At 37.7% G+C, this 19,877-nt stretch overlaps 1 protein-coding gene across 1 annotated transcript; it reads right to left on the bottom strand.

The window, feature by feature from the left end:
• Positions 1 to 568: 568 nt before the first annotated feature.
• On the bottom strand, positions 569 to 18,616 carry LOC105058863 (uncharacterized). Its single transcript, XM_010941921.4, has 13 exons — positions 18,202 to 18,616; positions 14,042 to 15,218; positions 13,442 to 13,660; positions 13,081 to 13,307; positions 11,011 to 11,085; positions 8,861 to 8,932; positions 7,966 to 8,064; positions 7,763 to 7,834; positions 7,573 to 7,687; positions 7,143 to 7,211; positions 2,475 to 2,817; positions 1,526 to 1,643; positions 569 to 1,415 (listed from the first exon to the last, which is right to left on the bottom strand). The coding sequence occupies exons 1-13, from the start codon at positions 18,349 to 18,351 to the stop codon at positions 879 to 881; spliced, it is 3,273 nt and encodes a 1,090-aa protein (XP_010940223.1). The 5' UTR covers positions 18,352 to 18,616; the 3' UTR covers positions 569 to 878.
• Positions 18,617 to 19,877: the final 1,261 nt, after the last annotated feature.

Genomic DNA, 19,877 nt, shown 5'->3' with positions numbered 1-19,877 from the left:
ATCGACATACCTTCGATCGGACAGCGTCGACAGTCGTCAGTCGGTAGAGTCGGACGCCGATCAGACGGGCCAGATGGTGAGTCGGCGTAGAATCGAATGCCGATCAGATGGGCCCGACGGTGAATCGGCGTGAGAGAGACCGGTTGGTATATCCCAACAACTAGGATATCTAAAAGCTGAAATCAAGTGATATTGCAGCAGTACATACCATCCTAGCCAGTGACCGGTAAACACCCATACCTGTATTTTTTGAATCCCTGAGAATTTATTTTACAGATAATTTTCATGAGAAAAGTGTTTCACAAGAAAAATATAAATGCTTCCAGGATTCCACCTCGGATGCAAACCAAGACCCACAACAATCGTATGGACCAGAATATTAAGACTCACGTACAAAGCATTGACCTGTCGCCACGAAATACAAGCTTAAACCGTGTTACTTTAAAAAGACAATTTTTCTCTGATGAAGAAAAGATGTGGTTCAGTTTACCGTATGGCATTCAAAATCGTCTTTCCTTGCCTTCAGGTTACTACAAAATACAAGAATCCATCACCACAAACAAAATAATGGACAGAATACCTCAATATGTTCTGCTTGAAATGCTTAAAAGACAAGGAATACATGCCACAAAGAATGTTCCTTGGGCCACGTCAAAAGAGATATGTAAGCAGAATAAAGGAAAATTTTTCTATTCTCATGCCTCACAAACAGAGATTTAAAGGGGGAAAAAAATGATAATAACAAAGAATACAGACGTTCTCCTAACACACAACCAAACAATCTTCGCAGGTTTAGAGCACACAAAAGATCTCATTGCTGAATGGATAATCCAGCATTAAGGCAGACATAAGAAGCTTTCTCAGTAACATACTACTGATTAAAATGCACTCCAATTATTAGTTCCAGTTCTTGGGCTATGACTTTCTGAAGTCTTGAATGGTCCGGAACCGAAGGGGTCAGCATCATCAAAAGAGAAACCCCTGCTGAAGTCAGTGGTGCTACGAATGGAGTCGAACCTTGCATAGGTCTGATGCTGTGGATGGTCAGTCGTACTATGCATAGAATCAAACCTTGCAAGGGTCTCATTCTGTGGAACACCACTGTCATGATAGTCCGTGGTGCTACGAATGGAATCAAACCTTGCAAAAATCTGATTGTGTGTAACACCAGTTTCTTGCATTCTGAAGGAATCAAAATGGGCAAAACTGTCAAAAGAGTTGTCATCTGGCCCTTCATTAAACCTTGGTGAGAAGCTAGAGCTGAACAGAGGTGTGCTTGGAGCTGAATCAAATAATGGGTTTTTCTTCTCTTTTCCAAACACGCTAGCTGCACTTGGAGAGTCTGTCCTGATTGGATATAGACCAAAGTCATCAGATCCAAAGAGGTTGTGTCTGCTCTTCTCGTTATCACTCTCCTGAACACGTGAGATTGCAACATCAGAAACTAAACAAAGCCATCATGTGCACATTGCATTAAGAGATGGCCTGATAGAGAATAGTTTACTGGAACAATAAATTGATTTACCTTCGAATCAAAGTTCCATATCGAATCACCATCATCACCATGATCAAAAGTTGGACCCCATGAAGGCTCATCACCAAACTTGTGCCCCGACATAGAGGATTCAGCACCACCATGATCACTGCAGTACATAGAAAGTCAGATTCTCTAGATCTAGCCATCATATGAAATCACAAGAACTGTAAAAGACGGAATGGAAACAAAAAAAATGTACATTATTGCTTTTGAAAATATGACATAATGGTAGTGTACTGTTTATTGCCCAACAAATATACAGGTTAACCACGGTGAAGGCATATTTTCAGTCCTATATTATGCCATACCGCATGTCACCAAAGTTGTAGGCATAAAAAAGGGTAAAGCCACTACAAAAATATAAAAGGAATCTGGACTCATGCACATCGGACTTGCATGACCTTCCATGAAAGCATCACAGGTCAGCATGGCCCTTAATGAGATGGTTCTAAGCAAACAAGGGTAATGACAAGTTTGCAATGCACATATAAGTGGTTGCATGTGAAATAGTCCAACTAGCATCATTCCTACTGGTTCTAAGCAAACCAGGCTAATTATTTTTATGAGAGAAGAAACTTATTTGCTCATGATTTCTTTCTTTATTATTACTTATTCAAATGTTTTCTTACATATTATCAGGGCTGCCAACAGGATGGCCTTGGGGCCGGGCCTGAAATATCTACTTAGACTCTTAGATGGCCCAGGCCAAGACTGAGCCTGATTTCAAAAACAGAACCTGACCTCTGCAAACCCTGGTTCAAAGTCCTAGCTTGAGCTCATCCCACATCCAAACCTGCCTGGACTTCCGAAACTACCAAGAGGGACATCAGAAAATATAGGCACCCATATGGGTGTCTATGCATGCCCTACTTTGGTACCACAGCCTCAATGAAGAATTAGCACAGCTAAAAGAAAGCAGTAGGGAATCAAAAAATACCTATTACTTTCTCTAGCACGGGCTGAGATATCATGTACTCCAGATTGTGTCAGATGATTTTCTTCAGAGGGATTGTCCACAGCATTTCTTCCAGGACTGCCAGGGGAGCTTTTTTCTGATCCATCTTCACTACGGGCATCAGTCAATTCACTCTCAGCCATCTGCTCCGGAGGGGACCGAGGGGTAGAAGGCTTCTCAATTTTGTTATCAACATCGGATGATGATACAACTGCAGATGCCTCATCCTTGGAGATTTTATCTTTGTGAACCGTTGGAGGCTTGGGTTTTGCAGGGGCAACAACATTTTCCACTTCCACAGTAAGCTCCTTTATAAGTGTAAACCCTGAAAGAAAAATAGGATGTGCAATAAGATTCACCAATAGGAACTTATAACTATCGATCACAGAAATGATAAGTATTATTAAACAATGTTATGAGTTATATACATTTGATTTAAAAACAAAAGGAAATAGGGTCAACAGGGATGCAAGCATTGGACGATAAAAGAAAAATGACCTGCTAGTAAATAAAAATTTCTGGTGAAAAGCCATGCCAATAATGTAAATTTGCATGGCCTTTCACCAGTAGGTGATCTAATAAAGCTTGGACAAAGGAATTTCGCAAGTTCTCCGGAAAAGGATACCACTTTTGATAGGAAACAGACATTTGTCAAGATTTCGAAAAATTCTTGAATTGAAAGGAAGATGTTATTTTCCTTCCTTCAAGAGTCCATTCACCACTTGGTTCCCCAGCCTATGTGGCAATCAGAGATTGGTTCCACATACAGTGTAGGTGGGGTCATGTCAGGGCTGGGCCAATCTTCGGGTGTCATATTGGAGCGGGGAAAAGACTGGCAACGAATGGATTTGTTTGATCAAAAAAGGCAACAAAATAAAGTCTCGACTATATAAATTATTTAGAGAAGCAAATGCCAAATGCATCACCAGGCAAACAACATGTCAGTCTATGGAAACTCTATGTATTATATATGCACCATAACCATCACATAAATTATTAGAGTAACATAATGTGAAAGAGACTGTTTTTATACATCGGCATCAAAAAGCATATAACTAATCAACCTTAGACAAGTAAAAAAATGAAAAAGTTACCACCACCAAAAGGTTAAGCATTGGCAAAACAAAGAGAAATAACAGGATTTAAATATCCTTGCTGCGTCCAACATTTGGAAAGAAACCTCAGACGTTGGACAAAGGAACCACCATGCTGGTAGTCATTTATTATTCTTAGACAGAGACCTATAAAACAGAAAAGATTTGAACCCTTCAGTGTGCTCACTATACGGAGATTTATAAACTTCTTTGTAGACTGCAAATTTATCAACACAACAAACAGGCCAAAGAATGGACTGAGGAAAATAGATGAAACAAAGGAAAAGCTGATGAATGAATCAAAGGAAAAGCTCATGGAAGGCTTTAGAGACAATCAACCAATTAAAGACAACAAGGATTGTTTATATGATAAATGCAAGGCCTTATATGTATGTGTTTGGGATATAGCAAAAAAGCAGCAGTATATTAGCCCTTTGTCTTTTGTATAGAATTTCTAGTTGCAATTATGCAGAAATCAAGGGAAAATTAACAGATTTTCCCCCTCATGTTTTACCTACCTTTTCCTCTTCTCTCTTCCCTCTAACTCTAGAACTTACATGGTATCAGAGCTCAGGTTGTTGAACATCATGACCTATGAGTTCAAATCCCCTCTGTGAGTTATTTAATTAACCAAGTTGTCTCGTACTGTGTCTTTCCTTGTTTGTCCCTCCCTGGGCATGAGGGGGAGATGTTAAGCCATATACATTGTTGACCAATTCTTTACCAGCTTAAAATTTTGAGGACAAGTGGTTCGTTAACATGATAATATAGCCACATTCTGATCCTAGGACTTGTGAGTTATGGACCCACCATCTTCTTCTGTTTAATCAAAAGTTGAATCAACCTATTTCAAGAAAATGCGTTGGATTTACTTGGAGAGAGAGAATGTTGCAAATGAAACCAGTAGATACTCCTTTAGATCCTAATATTAAGTGGTGGCTAATCAACAGATCAAAGGAAGATACTTTCTGATGCAAGTAGATATTGGCAGTTGGTTGGCGAACTGAAATCTCTTACAATCACCAGACCACGTATCTTCTCTGTTGCAAATGTGTTCAGTCAATGCATGGAGGCTCCTTGTGTACCTCACTAGGATGTTGAGATGCATATTGTAAAATATTTCAAAGGAGCTCCAGGTTCAGGGTTAGTATATAGGTCTCATGGCAACCTGCAGGTTGAAGAATATACTAATGCTGGTTGCACTGGTTCTCCATCAAAGAGGGATAAATGTAGGATACCATACTTCCTAGAAGGTAACCTTGTCACATGGAGCAAGAATCAAATTGTGGTTGCTTATTTGAGTGCTGATTCAAAATACAAGAACATGGTGCACACCATTTGAGAGTTAGCATAGTTAAGATATATCTTCTTCAATATAATGGCTTTAATGTCATTAAACCTTTAAAGCTCTTCTCTGACAAAGAAGCTGCAAGCAATGTTGCCCCCAATCCCGTCTTTTCATGAGCATACCAAGCACGTCAGCCCTTTTGTTTGTGAAGAAGGAAACATGTGGCCTTATTTCTACTCCTTACATGCGATCTGAATACCAGCTTGCTGATTTGTTTTCTAAGTCCTTGACTCAAAACTGGGTTCAGTCTATTCATTCCAACTTCTTGCTTGGCTTATATGATATATATTCGCCTCCTTGATAAGCATTGGATGTATTGGTTCAGAATATACCCAAATAATTAATCTTTCATATTTCTAGAGGATTTTTTATCATCATTATATGTGGAAGGTAAAATTACAGTTTTTCAATCTCACATTTTCTCCTACATCTTTCTCTTCTCTCTCCAACCCTAGACTTTACACAAGGAATCTCAATTAGTAAATGAAAGATAAGATAATATTTTGGGATCAGTAAATGTGTGGATAAATACATGCATATGTTTATTGAGTTTAGCCTAGCAGGCAGTAGCAAAAGAAGAGGGAAAACACTTGGGAAAGGTTTACTGAATGAAGTTACTTAGTTTCCAACAAAACCCAGAAGAGATACAGCAGTAAGCTGTCTGTTCGGTTAACCAAAAAAGACCCAAGCTTGAGATCGCTAAATTCAAATGTGAAAAATTTACATGCAAATACATCTGGAATGAGAAAACTATGGCATTATAATGCACATATTAAACTGAGAAGATATTATCATGATTCAATAAGAAGCCAGTGTTAGATTCAGTTGGCTCACTTAACAAAAAATCATAGCAGATACAGCTAGTATTGTCGTCCTGTCATGTTATCTTCTGATTAGCATTTCCATGCCTGCCACTAATGCTAAAATTTTAGCCGACATCACAATACACTGGATTCATTATTCTAGGATGATCGACATACAAATATGATGGTCCCATCCTGTCATACCTGGGTTCTTTTGTCTGCACCAAAATATCCACCTCAACACGACACAACATGACACATGCATGGGATACAGGTCCAACACATCAGTTTAGTTTTCAAAGCCATCGCTCCAGCAACAGAGGTCTAGTGCAGATTCAGAAGGGGAAAGGGGGACTAGGATGAGCAGGGCCGGAGGTGTGTCGTTTTGTGTGCTATGTCTCGCAGATTTTCGAGGCATCATCAGAAGGACAGCGGACAGATCTAGGGCAGCAGCGTAAAAGAAAAGGATAGAGAAGGTGTCGGGAAAAGAAGAAAGCTGAGGGGGTTTTATTAGGGATTAGCGCATGCATCATATATGCGCTTTTAAAGGAAAAGATTAATTCATAGTCCTTGAATGAATTGGTATATATATTCAGCCCCTATTGACTAAGTTTTTTATTTTTAGACCTTAGTGATAATTTCATTTTGCACCCTGTTTGTGCATAAAAGTATATGAAACAATAATGAAAAAGGTTGCTTGTGTGGAAACAAAGGCTTGATTATGTACAAAGATTAAGTGTTAGCTGCTAACTGTACAAGGGTAAATTGTAAATTACCATAACCATAGCCATCTAGCCTTTTTCCAACTATTTGGGGTAAACTGTATATTGACAATAATCAAGAATTTAGGTCCCAACAAGACGTCCCGTGGGACGTTGAAGGGGTGGTACCATCTCCTGTGTCGGGATAAGGCCGTCCCGCTAGCATCCCAGCATTCCGATCGGAACGTCTTGGGACATCCTCTATCCCAAGTGTTGGGACGGAACGGGACAGCGGCACATCCTGTTCTATAGAAAAACTGGGACAACCCCGTCCCACGGGATTTAAAATCTTCACAATAATATAAAATATACATATACCTATATCCAACTTTTGGATCCTTTGAAGCCAGGTCCCCAAATCCCAAAATTTGAGTATAAGTCTAACTCCTAGACACACTACCGGACAACCATAACCGGACCCATGTAAGAAAGATCCCATCTCAAAAAGTTGTAATTAGTTTCCAGACATCTTAAAACATGAGGTAGAAGGTTAAATAACATTATACACATCTTAGGGGGGGAAAAGACAATGCCTTTCAGAATCTGTTAGTATGTGAATTATATTTTCAAAATTTTATGACTTATTCAGGTCTCATGAAAAAAACTAATATGTTTGTTAATATATGAAGTGCCCCAAAGCATACCATCATCTTCTAGTTTGTCCCAGTCTTCATCCCAATCAGCAGCCTCTTCTTGTATGCCAGGTTGCCAACCTTAAAGAAAAAAGAAAAGGAAAATAAACAAAAAGAAACCAGGTAAGGTATATATTATATGTGGCTAAAAAGTAAAAATATCTGATGAGATATTAGTCAAGGTACATTCAAATGTAAACAATAAATGATGAAAACAAGCCAAAACAAGCAAGATACAGAATGCATGTTGATATGTTAAGTAATAACCAGTCTTGTGAACTGAGAATGAATAGGTGTGGACACTGAATAGTTATAGCATATTGATACGGAGAAGTCCCAGCTGAAACACACAGGCCCTTTACTCATCCATTATATTTTACACAAGAAGAAATATCAAATAAAAATACTACCAAAAAAATGGGACAGCATAAAGTATGGTTACCAAAAGGAAGCTCAACCAGCGAAGTTGGTTTGGCACGTAATCCAAATCGTTTGCATTGTTCGTTCAAAGCTTTCACAAGCCGCTCAAGATCAGATTGTATCTGATCAGTTCGAACCTGGAGAGGCAATAGAGAAGTTGAGTCACACTGCCTAATTAAGGGAACAACAAAAACAGCACAACCACATTCTACCTGAAGCACACTGTCAGCACTTCCATCTTGTCCCATTTTGACTATTGCATTATACAATTCCAGTTTTCTTTCCTACAAATGAAACAGGATATACTCGAACTAACAGACCACGAGAAAATGCTCCAGAAAGCAGTATAAAAAAAATTAGGACTTTGAATTGATTGCTCTTTCAAGACCTTTTCTAGGTTAAGATGCAAACATACCTGAATATCACGAAAACTAGCCTCCTCAATTGTAAGTTTTGACGCCACATCTCCAACTTGCTTGCACTTTTGTTCATACTTCTTTGCCAAAGATTCAAACTGAAAAAATTCATGTGGCAGCATTTTTTTTGTGATTAGGGTAGGGTTAAAAATGATATTTACAATTATTGCTGTAAATAGTTCATATGTAAACATAAAAAACATAATTTTTGTATCCATAACACCATTAAAAAACAAAAGACATTTGAGAGATAACATGGCACTACCAAATGGTAGTAAATACTCAGTACAAAGACAATGCAAGGTTTACAAAGAATAACTCATCTAGTAAGCATCATATCAACAATTCTCACTGTCAATGTCTTCAAACTATATCAGCAGGTTGATGCACCCATAAAGGTGTATAATGTTTGCACCCAAGTATATTTCGAGAGGTAACATGCCCAAATTGTACTAAAAGATGGAAAATAATCCTAAACCTCTTATTCTCAAAAGAAAGCTAAATTAGAGTACTGAAACCCAGTCACCTTGAACCTTTAATATCATAAATAGAATAAGCAAAAATGCTCTTAAGTTCAGGTTAGGTAAAGAGACATTTTTTTATATATATAGAATTAATGAAAGAAGTTTTCTAATACTGCAAATATAACAAAATAATGAAAGGCAATATTTTGTGATCCACATGATTAATGCAATACATAATGAACCATAGGTATTGAAAACATCATTTTGCACCCAAAATAATTGTTCTTATCTTTTCTCTTGATATAACTTAAAACCAATGTCAGACACCAGAAAAAACACTAAAGAAAACAACAACAAACAGCATATTATGCCACATTTCTAAAAACACTATAAAAAGCAGTTCCATATCAAAATTTTGAGAGCATGGTACCTCGCGTTTATCAGTAGAAGCCCTTTCAGTGATCTCATTTAGCCTGTTATCACACCTGCTTTTGTAAAGAACCTAATACACAAAACAATTAAGTATTACCATACAATGAAGGAAATGTTAAAATAGAAGGCAGATTATACTTATAGATCACTATAAAGCACATCAGATAATTTAGTAACATTTTAATTAAATATTTAGTTAACGCATGAAATTCTAATAGTATACCTAGGTGTGGCATTACTGATCTGAATCGTTAAACCGACTGACTCAGGGTGTGTGCACAAATATGCACATATAGCTACAGCCAACAACCAGAAAATTACTAGCTGATGATCGATAATATCATCTAGCAACATTAAATTAAGCAAGCCCACACCACAAAAGTTCACCAAATTTTAGCAACATGTTTTCCATTTTTTAAATGTGAAACATGCTTACATGCTCCAACTTCTACTTTTGCAGAGCTCCAAGCTTTTACATGCTCATACTAATAACCAATGTTGCATGGATACAGATACGAGTATCTGGTTCAGACACATATCCCAGTGTCTAACTCGGCAAGAGGGAAAAAGAGAGATCTATAAGGATACGTAGGATAACATATAAATTTAACTAAATTATAGATTAACTTTTAAATATTATCTGTTTACTATTAAAAGAAAATGTTAAAAAGACATTGTTTGTTAAGATCAAGGTCCACAAAACTGCTATTAGGAACCATACCAACTTGGCAGACAGCATGCATCTTGTATTGAGATAGGCTCTCAACACTTTTCTCACTCCCAGCCAAGGTACCGCCCAAAACCAAGTGGTACAGGTCAGTATTGGACAGTATGGGCGCTTCCGCTTGGTTCAGACTGGTTTAGCTCATATACCAAACTGAACCTCGTTACAGCACCACTACCTTACAACTACCTTACAAGTACGGTATGATATTGTCAGTACAAGATGATAAGGATCGGTACAGTGGGCATATGTTAAGATAAAGATTTACCGTATCAATTCATACCCGTGCAGACCTACCATACCATATTGTACTAGTACCGAATCAGTACATGGAATGGAGGATGTACTAACACTCGATATGCCAAACCAGGTACCATATCAGACATACCGACACTATAATAGGATGGTACCAGCAGTTGGGATTCGATATCGAGACGGTGAATCTTGGTTAGGATCTTTCCATATACATATTATTTATTCAAACTCTCTAATTAACTTAAAAGATATTAGCGTAAAAAAATTTTGAAGTTGTTTCAATACATATATCCTTAAACAAATCTTGAAAAAGAACAACTAATCACTCCCAATATCAAATTAGAAGATCAAACTCACTGTTGGAAATGTTCAACTTACTCATTGTTGGAAGAGTTAAACTCTCACCCACTCTTTAAAGTGACTACAAAAGACATTATTATAAGTATCCTAGCATCCGATACATATCCGACTCAAATGCATATCCGACATGGATTTTTGGAGCTGGACATGAGTCTCCAGGTAACACTGCTTACCATGCTTGCTGTCATGATGTACTTGACCACCATTCACTTGGCAATTTTAGTCACCTTAGGTTTATGCCCATTTGAATATATTTTGAATATATAAACTTGCATTTTTTGAAAAGATATGGAATTATTAAATGTTTTTGCTTCCTATCATTTCTTGGACCATATTTTTCCACTCCAGCACCTGAATACAAACCCCCTTCATGCAACTATACACCACTCTCAATCTAAACCATGGATGTCCAAAAATTTCAATCTACAATATCTATATTGATCGCCCCAATTTTAATTAACAAATAGATGGGTAATATAAAAATCATGTTGAACACCAATACTGATTGTTGATATAGTCTAGACAAGGGATATGTTATTAGCATCAAAAGTATGTCTATAATTATACGGAATATCTTTATAGTCATTATCTGAAAATACTAACAAAGAGAAGATGGAAGCAGATATAAAAATTGCCTACTTTTTCGAAACAGAACCAGTAAAATACAACCATTACAGTTAGATGGCCTCAGAAATTAGCATATAAACTAGATATTTACAAATGAAATAGCAATTTGAGTTCATTTAATAAAAGAAGCCAAAAAACAATATTCATTCACATCATTTAAGCATTAAGAAGAAGACACTTACAAGTTCTTGCATCTTGGCACGGTAAAACTCGATCTTCTCTTTAGAATCTAGTATCTCCTTTTCCAATTCTTGAACCTTTCATCCAAAAAGGTAGTGTATATCAAGTTCCATGGACAAGAATCCAATGAAAATAGGAAACTCAGCAAAGACAGGGACAGCGATAAAGCATGTGATCATATTGAAGAACTCAATTAAGTATTGATAAGCAGACAGCTGTTACTAGGAATCACTAATATGTAAAGCACAAATAATAATCGAATTTTAAATGGCCTCTACTGGAAATCTATTTAGAACTAGATCTGCAAAGTTCAGTAGCTTCATGATTTACAACATAAAATTCTAACTAATTTAGTTTAATTAACAAGATTCGTCGTACCAGTGTGTATCGCCCCATATAGGGCATTACCATACTATACCACTAATGAACTGGGACTCAGTATGAAGGCATACCGAGTCTTGGTATGCCAAACCAACCCAAATACCAGGCATACCAACACTATACAAACATGGTACCCATAGAAGGTATGATATAGAGATGTGAACCTTGATTTAATATCCATAAGATTTACAATATATCACATAAAACCATTAACTATTGGGAGATAGTTTGTCGATTTGAAGAGAAGGAAATTTGTGGGTGAGGAAGCTTTGCTAGGAGAATGGTTATTAAGATTGGGATCATAAGTATGATGAGCAGATCTTATAGGATGCATGGGGGAAAGGTGATGTGCACTCGTAGGTCCTTTAGAATAGTCTCCTCTGTTCAGGGACAGGTGTTTCAAAAATTTTGGAGAAATTTAAAATAAGGGCAGAGAGAAAGATTAAAAAGAGTTTGGTGGTGTGACCTTAGGCCATTAAAATTTATGTTTCCTAGACTTTTAACAGTTCCTCTGCAAAGGTGTTGTATGATTGAAAATTCTAAAAAGACAAGGAATCCAATGTTATGGTGTCTCAGTTTCAATCATATCTTAGGGGTAAAAGATTGACAAAATTGGATATTACATCCATCACAATTACCAACTTTGAAGTAAGACAAAGTTCAAGATGGGAGGACAATGACAACTTCTTGGAAACACATCACCTACCAGTGGCCTCTGATGCAGAGTATAGAAATCAAGCAAAAACAAGATCTGTTCAAAAATTTAAGAACATTCTTAGTTGTAACTTAACAAAAATTGTCACATGTTAGAACCTATAGAAATGCTTTGGCTTTCTCAACAGAACGCTTGTGATCTGACAAGGTGGATATATGATCATGCATATATGCAGTGCAGAATATCTGTGGTATGACAAAGAGTTAAGGATGGTTTATGTATCATTTGTTGAATGTTAGTCGCAACTCCCATTATTGTTAGTTGTTAGGAGTCAGGCCCTGATTAATATAGACAGATAGAAAAATAACATAGTGTCCCTTTGGTCCTTGCTGTACAGTTTCTCTTGGGTATTCGCTGGTCCATTTAGGAGGAATCGGAACTAGGGGTTAGACAGTTTTAGGAAAAACGAAAGAGAGTGCATCCAATCCAACATAGAGCAAAAAATTCCATTCTTGCTTTAGAAAATAATGTGGCATAATTCGCACTGCTAGGCAAGGTAAAAACAAAATGACGGTGAACACAATATGACACAACTAGCCACAGGTTTATGCACTAAGCAATAATAAACTACCAGAAGCAATACACTAATGAATCCACAAACAAGAAGAAATATTAAATCTAGGAATTTTTGCCAAAAACAAAGAGTTCACAAACAACAAAGGAAAAGAAAATGGCAATGACGTTAGATATAAATTAACATTTTCCCTACAAATCAAAATTAAAAAATTGAAAAAAAAAGTAGCACAGAAGGAGATATCCACGAGAAAGATCCACTAGGTTTTGAGATTAAGAAGCCAAGTGATAGATAGCAATGACCATCCTTCATAGAAATCATAGTATAAAAGCTAGGTCTTGATCATCAAACAGTCGACCAAGTCATCAACAAAGAATATGGAGATAATGCAATGGTGAAAAAATGGACAAGAGATCAGAAGAGCACTTTCAACCAAAAAAAAAAACGGTGGAGAAAAGATACCTTTTTGTCTGCATCTGTAGCCTCCTGGAACTTTGAGTTCAGTGCACTCTGCTCCTCATTGCTTAGTTGGTCAACCAGATGCTTCTCCAATACTGGGACCCTTGATTTCTGTTCTGTTGGCTGCGCCGTGACATCAGTCTGAGAAGGGGTCAGAGTTTGCACAGGTTGCTTCACTGAAGTCATATGTATTACAGGCTGTGATGCAGGGAACCCTTGAGGTGATAATCCTGAGCCATGGATTTTTCAAAACCCACATCACAAAATATTGCAATTATATGACAAAAGAAAGGAACAACAAACTGGAACTATAGAAGTTGCAGAAAACAGAACAATGGACTCATAAATTGTGTTCAAGAAATACCAGGCCTCGGCTGCCAGACTGGACCACCATATGCAGTTGAAGGTTGACCAGTAGTAAGGGAAAATGCCTCATCAGACCTAAGGCCATCTGGAAGCACAGCTGGAAGACTGCGCCCTTCTCGGTATCTCTCCATTAAATATAAGGCTGTACAGAACTCCCTCAGCGAAAGCATGCTATCATTATCCTGGTCAGATAAATCCCACACCTGCTTTAAGACCTCTGGAAAATGCAGAACAAAAACAGCATTACCAAAAGGTGCAAATAAAATACAACAATAATGGCCTTAAGCAATCTATTTCTTTTAGATGTAAAATGCAGGAAAAAAAATAGAGATATACTGCAACCAACATGATAATTAGATTAAGTACTGCAAGTTTAAAAAGGCAGGAAAAGGCAACAAAGAAAAGACCAAAGGAACTTGAAGGAATACTAGCATTTAATTTCCCAATTTTATGAACACATTAATGTATCCAAGTCAAGACCCTTTTTTTAAATATTTCTAAAAGAAATAAAAGTTGCACATCACATTATTTAATTGCACTAAATTATCTAGGAAAAACAAATATCCAAAGCAACATTTAGCAGTTGAAAAATATCCACCTCTAGGTAGTTTCCAACTCAGGAACAGATTGCGTGCCTCTTGACCAGTGATTTTCCCATCTCTATCCTTGTCTACCTGCACAAATATTCCACTGTATCTTTGAACATCAGATTGCGAAATTTTTGGCCATGGTATCTGGGACTGACTGGAAGCAGGACCAACAGCTCCAACTGGAATATTAGGGACGGTTAATGCTGAAGTGCTCTGTATCGCACCTAGTTGGTTTTGCTTGACCAGTGACTGAGTCCGTTGCAACTGATTACCACCAAGAGGAAGTGATGGTGTGTTTTGCAATGAATCCACTTGCCCTGGCTTAATGGAACCTTGAGACCCAGAAATAGCTGTGCCAACACTGGACGAGCTCGATACATTAGTTGTAGCGAAGGTTGGTGACTTGTCTTGCTTTGCCAGGGGGGTGGCAGAAAATATATCTCCTCCAAAAGATGAATCAGAAGAAAAGCCATTTCCAGATACAATTGAAGTTTTTGAATCCACAGCAACTGGTTGGAAAGATAATGAGGCAGAAGTAGGTGATTTCGGTGGAACTGCCGATGCAGGTGCAGAAGGTGTTTGTGGTCTAGGAGTTATTGCAGGAGCTGGTCCCCACTGTCGTGTCCCAAAACCATCTTGGTTTGCTGAGGGAGTAGCACCTCTTATAGTACCCTGTGAAGTTCCCCCTACTGAAGCCCCACTTGTCCTACTACCAAGCCAATCAGCTGGTAGATTTGGAGTATTTGAACTTGGAAGATGAGGACCTACCATGCTACCAGCCCCAGGTGGTCGTTGACCAACTCCTTGCAGTGGAAGTGAAGCAGCAGCAGATGTGGCTGAAGGTGGCCCGATAAAATGGTTGCCTGCTGGAAAGAATTGCTGGTTAACAGCTGTATTTGGAAGTGCCTGTTGTCCGGTAATGCCAGGATTTTGAGTTGCACTCGTAACACCGATCTGAGTGGAAGGTGTAGGTGTGGGAAGAGAGTTCATCTGAGCCGTAGGAATGGATGGGAGATTTATCTGTGGTGCAGGAATTTTAGCAGCAGCTGGACCAAATAAGGCAGCCCTGACTAGATCTGGAGTTAGCTCTCGGCCACTCTGTGCCACTGTCACAAGTCTCAGGTAATTGTAGAATTCTTGGCGCCCAAGGTAACCAGTATGCTTCTGATCAGCATGATTCCAAATCTGCAAAAGACCAGAATGATATGGGCAAGAACAAAACCAGTAAATAATATGTCAAGACTCCACTCATGCGCAATGACAGAGAAAGTCATCTTGATACACATAAAAATGGAACTTTTCTTGGAAGTTGACAGTGAACCTAAGCTCAATGTACATACATTTCACCCTGAGAAAAAAGCCAGGCCCACATAACAAGAAAACTAATTTTACTAAAACTTAAAATCATATTGTATATAAGTAGATCATTAAAAAAAACACATACCATAGGATTCCACAGCAAAAAAAAAAAAAAAAAATTATGATGGTCAAGGTTCTAGGACTAGCAATACACGCATGCCATCATCGGATACATCATGCCGTCGATATACACAAAGATATGCATTTTCCTTCCAGCACGCATTTGTTTTAAACAACAGATCTGGACATAAACTATATACCGAAACATATGGAATACCTTCTTGCTCCTGCAAATTTATGACATGCAGCCAATGTAGAGATGCTGGAGATTCTTGGTGTAGGCTGGGAAGATTAGATGATTCTCATCAAAGACCAAAAATGGATTTTCATCAGATATAGGCTAACCTGATAATCACAGATGCCAGCAATTCTCTCATGTAAGCCAGATGAAACTAATTCGGACTTCTGCAGATCTGATATTCTTTGCATGAACATCAGCAGTTATGGAAAATTAAGAAAACAAAAGCGAAGGGTCATAGTGGTTTAAAGATCTGTTGATATCTATCTTCAGTCTGGTTTGTCCTGTGGAAAGCAGAGAATAACAGCTGAAACCAACATATTAGAAGATGACAGAGGGCTAAAGAAGAAAGAAGGGGAATCTCGAAGAAGTGTTCAGTAGAGAAAGAGGAGAAAGGGTGGAGAAGGTCAGAGTCCCTTTCTTTATTATATCTTTCAGAACCGTGAGCTGGGACTGCATCATTCAAACAAAATTATCCATCCCCCTCCCAACCCCAGCCAACTTATCTTACTAAATATAGAGACCTCAAAGGACTAAAACTGCTTCCTACGCAAGAAAATAAATAAGTAGTAAGATTCTAAAAGATTTTAAATTACAAAAATTACAAAATAGAAAATAAATTTACTAAATAAAGATGGGGTAGACCTCAGATTAACCTAATCAAAGCCAAAACAAATCGTAACCATGAGGAACTCCCTAGTAGGTTTATGAGGGCACATGGTATCTTCCAGTCCCCTTATTGGCTAAAATTGTATTTCTGACCAACAAGTGCTGAACAAAGACAGGTGATTGGCTGGCCTAACCATTTGCTCATTTTGATCACACCATGTCCTTAATGCATTGCTATAACTCCCATACCTGTGGATTCCAGATGCATAGAGATCAAGTAGAAATTGAAACACCAAGGATATGATCAAACCATCAGACAAAGTTCATTTTTTTGCTTTAAAGTACGCTATTTCCAAAGAAATGTCACCAACATAACTCTAGTTTTTAAATTAAGAAGAACCATACAAGTTTGCCAGCAAACAACCAATTTCACATATATAGCACCATAATTCCCATGCATGTTATATTAACATGCATGAATGCCAGCTTAATAGTATTCATGAAAAAGAAAGGAAAAAAAAAAAAAAGACCTTGAAAAATGGTATGACACCAGGTACTGACACACACACAGAGTTTACCTCCAGTTTTTGTAAAACCAGTATGGTACAAGATACCGACACATGATACAAGAGTACATTCTGTGCTGACACATTATGTATTGATGTCGGTTTTATGATGGAACAGTATGGTACCACTCACACTATTTTTATTTTGGCGATTCTTAAAATCTTAGCTTGGATGATAGTGGAGTGCCCAATAATCTTGTAATAGTCATTTCACTTGTTTCTTGTTCTTGATAAACTTGAGTATGAAAACATCATGATCAGCCTCTAGTTAGATGGGTGCATATACATCCAAGTCACTTAAAGATGAAAGGGCAAACACAATAATTTAAGGCCCATTTGGCATTTTTCTGTTTTTATTTCTCTAAAAATACCACAAAGAGGAGGTTGTCTCCTCTGCTTCACATTAGATGGAGAGGGAGAAGTACATAAGCCCTAATATTCTTTGTTTATGAAGTAAAAACTTCTTAGTACTAAAAATTACAGAAAACTAGGCACAGAGAGAGAGAGAGAAGAGGGGATTGCCAGACATTTTCATCCCTGTTGATTTTTCATAATTTATTTCCCAAAAAAGTGAGACATTGAAATGTCTCCAAATAGCACTTAAACATGTGTGACATTTTATCCTTTTAGCAGACCAGCAGTCTAATTCTGGTTTCTTCCACGACTATATGAAAGATGTAATGTCCCACCAAAAGAAACAAAGTCGTTCAGAAGAGAACAGAAAAAGAAATCCGCAGCTCCCTGCCATGCTCTGGTTGCTGCAACTGCACTTGGATCAAGATCAAAATGATTGCAGTTAAGTAGTTCCCCTTATACTGAATATATTGGTGAGTAACCAAAAAAATGTCCTTTGGCCTCTAGTATAATGGCAATGTCACTGAAATGCTGGTCGCTTATGTTTCATAAAAACAGTTAAGAAATTATATTTTGTCAGAGTCAACATTTAGGTTTCACATAATCAGCATTTCCATACACTTTAGCTAGATCTTGAACCCAAAATGGTATAAATCCAACTAGCTTTTGCTATATATACTGAGCTCTGTCTCGTTGGAATGAAGTTTAAAATACAAGTATTTCAATGCCAGGATGAAATCCAAAGAACTAGTGAAGCCAATCTACAATACCCAGATCCCTAACTCAAATAACCTTAGTCAAAATTATGCCGATATGAACTTCGAGCAATCCAAGATCAATCAGAACTCGACCAAAAATTCACCAAAGAGGAACTAAAATCAAACAACCCAAGAAAATAGTCAAACAAAAAATATTTCAAGATAAAGCCTGATTACCAAACCCAAAAAAATCCCGATCCGCTCTTCGATTATAAAAAGAGTACCTGAGCCAGCACGTGTTTGGGCAAATTGGATCCCTGGAAGAACGCCACCGCCTCTGGTCCGCTGATCCTCCCGTCCTTATCCAAATCGGCCCTCCTAAAATATGCATCGAAGACCTCCATACTGGGAGGTTGGCTCGCCGGTGCCGCCATTCCTCCCAATAAATCCTGGATCGGACTACAAGATCAAACCCGAATCGGCTCCGTGGCGCCACTCCGGCGGCGGAAGGCGGTGGGACTCGCCGGAACCACGGCGGCGAAGGCGGGGGGACTTCGAAGGTAGGGTTTCGAGGATAAAGAAGAGATAATTCGGGATTCTTTCGGCGGGATCGAAGAGGGATTCGAGAGCTCGAGGCGCGAGACCGAGGGATTTGGGGGAGCGCGGAGAGATCCTGTTGGGCTTCCCCTCGGTTGTTGTACCTCTCGCTCCGCCAAGGAGGGGGAGAGAGGTGTCACCACGGAGGACAAAAGACGATGACGGAACTGCCATTGCATAGTTGATATAATATCGAAATTGCCGTTGGGACATTTAATCATGTGTACTGAGAGTTATAAAGAGTAATGATTGCGGAGGGTACAGCGGAGAGGTTGATGGTCCATCTGATCAATGGTTGCTGATGGATGGGTTTGCCACATTGAGGAATTTTTGGATCATTGGCGCCGCCGGAGCAATAGGAGCCGTTGGAGCGGCGAGGGATGGAGGGTATGATTATAGGGTCCACGGGATGCACGGTGAGGATACGAGATGATGAGAATGGCGGTGGAGGGTCTTCATTTCTGGTGGAACGTTACGTCGCTGCCGGGCGTCCGCATCCACGGTGGTGATTCGAAAAGAAATTGAAGAAACTTGGGTGACCAAAGTAAACGGTTATTTTTTTTAATTTTATTTTTTATTAATAAAAATTATATTTATTTTTATTAATAAAAAATATGTTTAAGTATATTTGCCCGAGAGAACTCTTAAAAATTTAAAAAAAAAATTGGATCCATATATTTTGTTTTCGTTTGTGTGACTCTAATTTGATTTTCTTAAATACTCTTATTACTTATATATGGATGAAGGTTAGAATGTTTTACAATTTAATTTGAATTTTAATTTACTTTATTAAAAATATCTTATTAGATCTTCAATATTTTTTTGATAAATATCAACATTCCTCTATTAATCATCTAGTTCCAGCACTATTTACTTTAATCCTTCTACAATTATATTTCAATCTTAAAATTACACTTCCATCTATATTTTCTCCCTTTTCTACCATATTGCCAACATCAAACTTTTATCGAGATCACTTTATATATATATATATATATATATATATATATATATATATATATATATATATATATATCATCTTTATTTACTAATGAAGTAAATGAAGTCTATTCTATTTTTTTTTAAAGCTTTCAAACAATTTTTTTTTTTTTTTTTTTTGCAAATGACAATGAGCTATTTTTCAAAAAAATCTATAAATTACAACCATAAAAATAACTCAGCATGCTTCTCATAGATCCTTTTGCCTATCTTGATAAATAATTTGAAATTATCATCTCCGAATTCATGTATCACTATAATTCTAATCAATATATTTGTCTTATTAAATTTGGACCATACCAACCTAATTTATCCCCTCAAAATCTTCTAGAGTCTAGCCTTCCACCACTTTATAAATACTAAT

Source organism: Elaeis guineensis, chromosome 16 (genome assembly GCF_000442705.2).
Source record: "Elaeis guineensis isolate ETL-2024a chromosome 16, EG11, whole genome shotgun sequence".
NCBI classification, from domain to species: Eukaryota; Viridiplantae; Streptophyta; class Magnoliopsida; order Arecales; family Arecaceae; genus Elaeis; species Elaeis guineensis.
The sequence above is the reverse complement of the archived record's forward strand: the minus strand, read 5'-3'. Positions and strand labels throughout refer to the sequence as shown.

What these genes read in the sequence shown, in the direction of transcription:
- LOC105058863 (XM_010941921.4), bottom strand. Translation starts at nt 18,351, where the DNA reads ATGGCGGCACCGGCGAGCCAACCTCCCAGTATGGAGGTCTTCGATGCA. An exon ending in CTTCTACTGATAAACGCGAG is followed by an intron (nt 8,065 to 8,860) that starts GTACCATGCTCT and finishes GAATTTTTTCAG; the next exon opens with TTTGAATCTTTGGCAAAGAA. An exon ending in GGACAAACTAGAAGATGATG is followed by an intron (nt 2,818 to 7,142) that starts GTATGCTTTGGG and finishes TTTTTCTTTCAG; the next exon opens with GGTTTACACTTATAAAGGAG.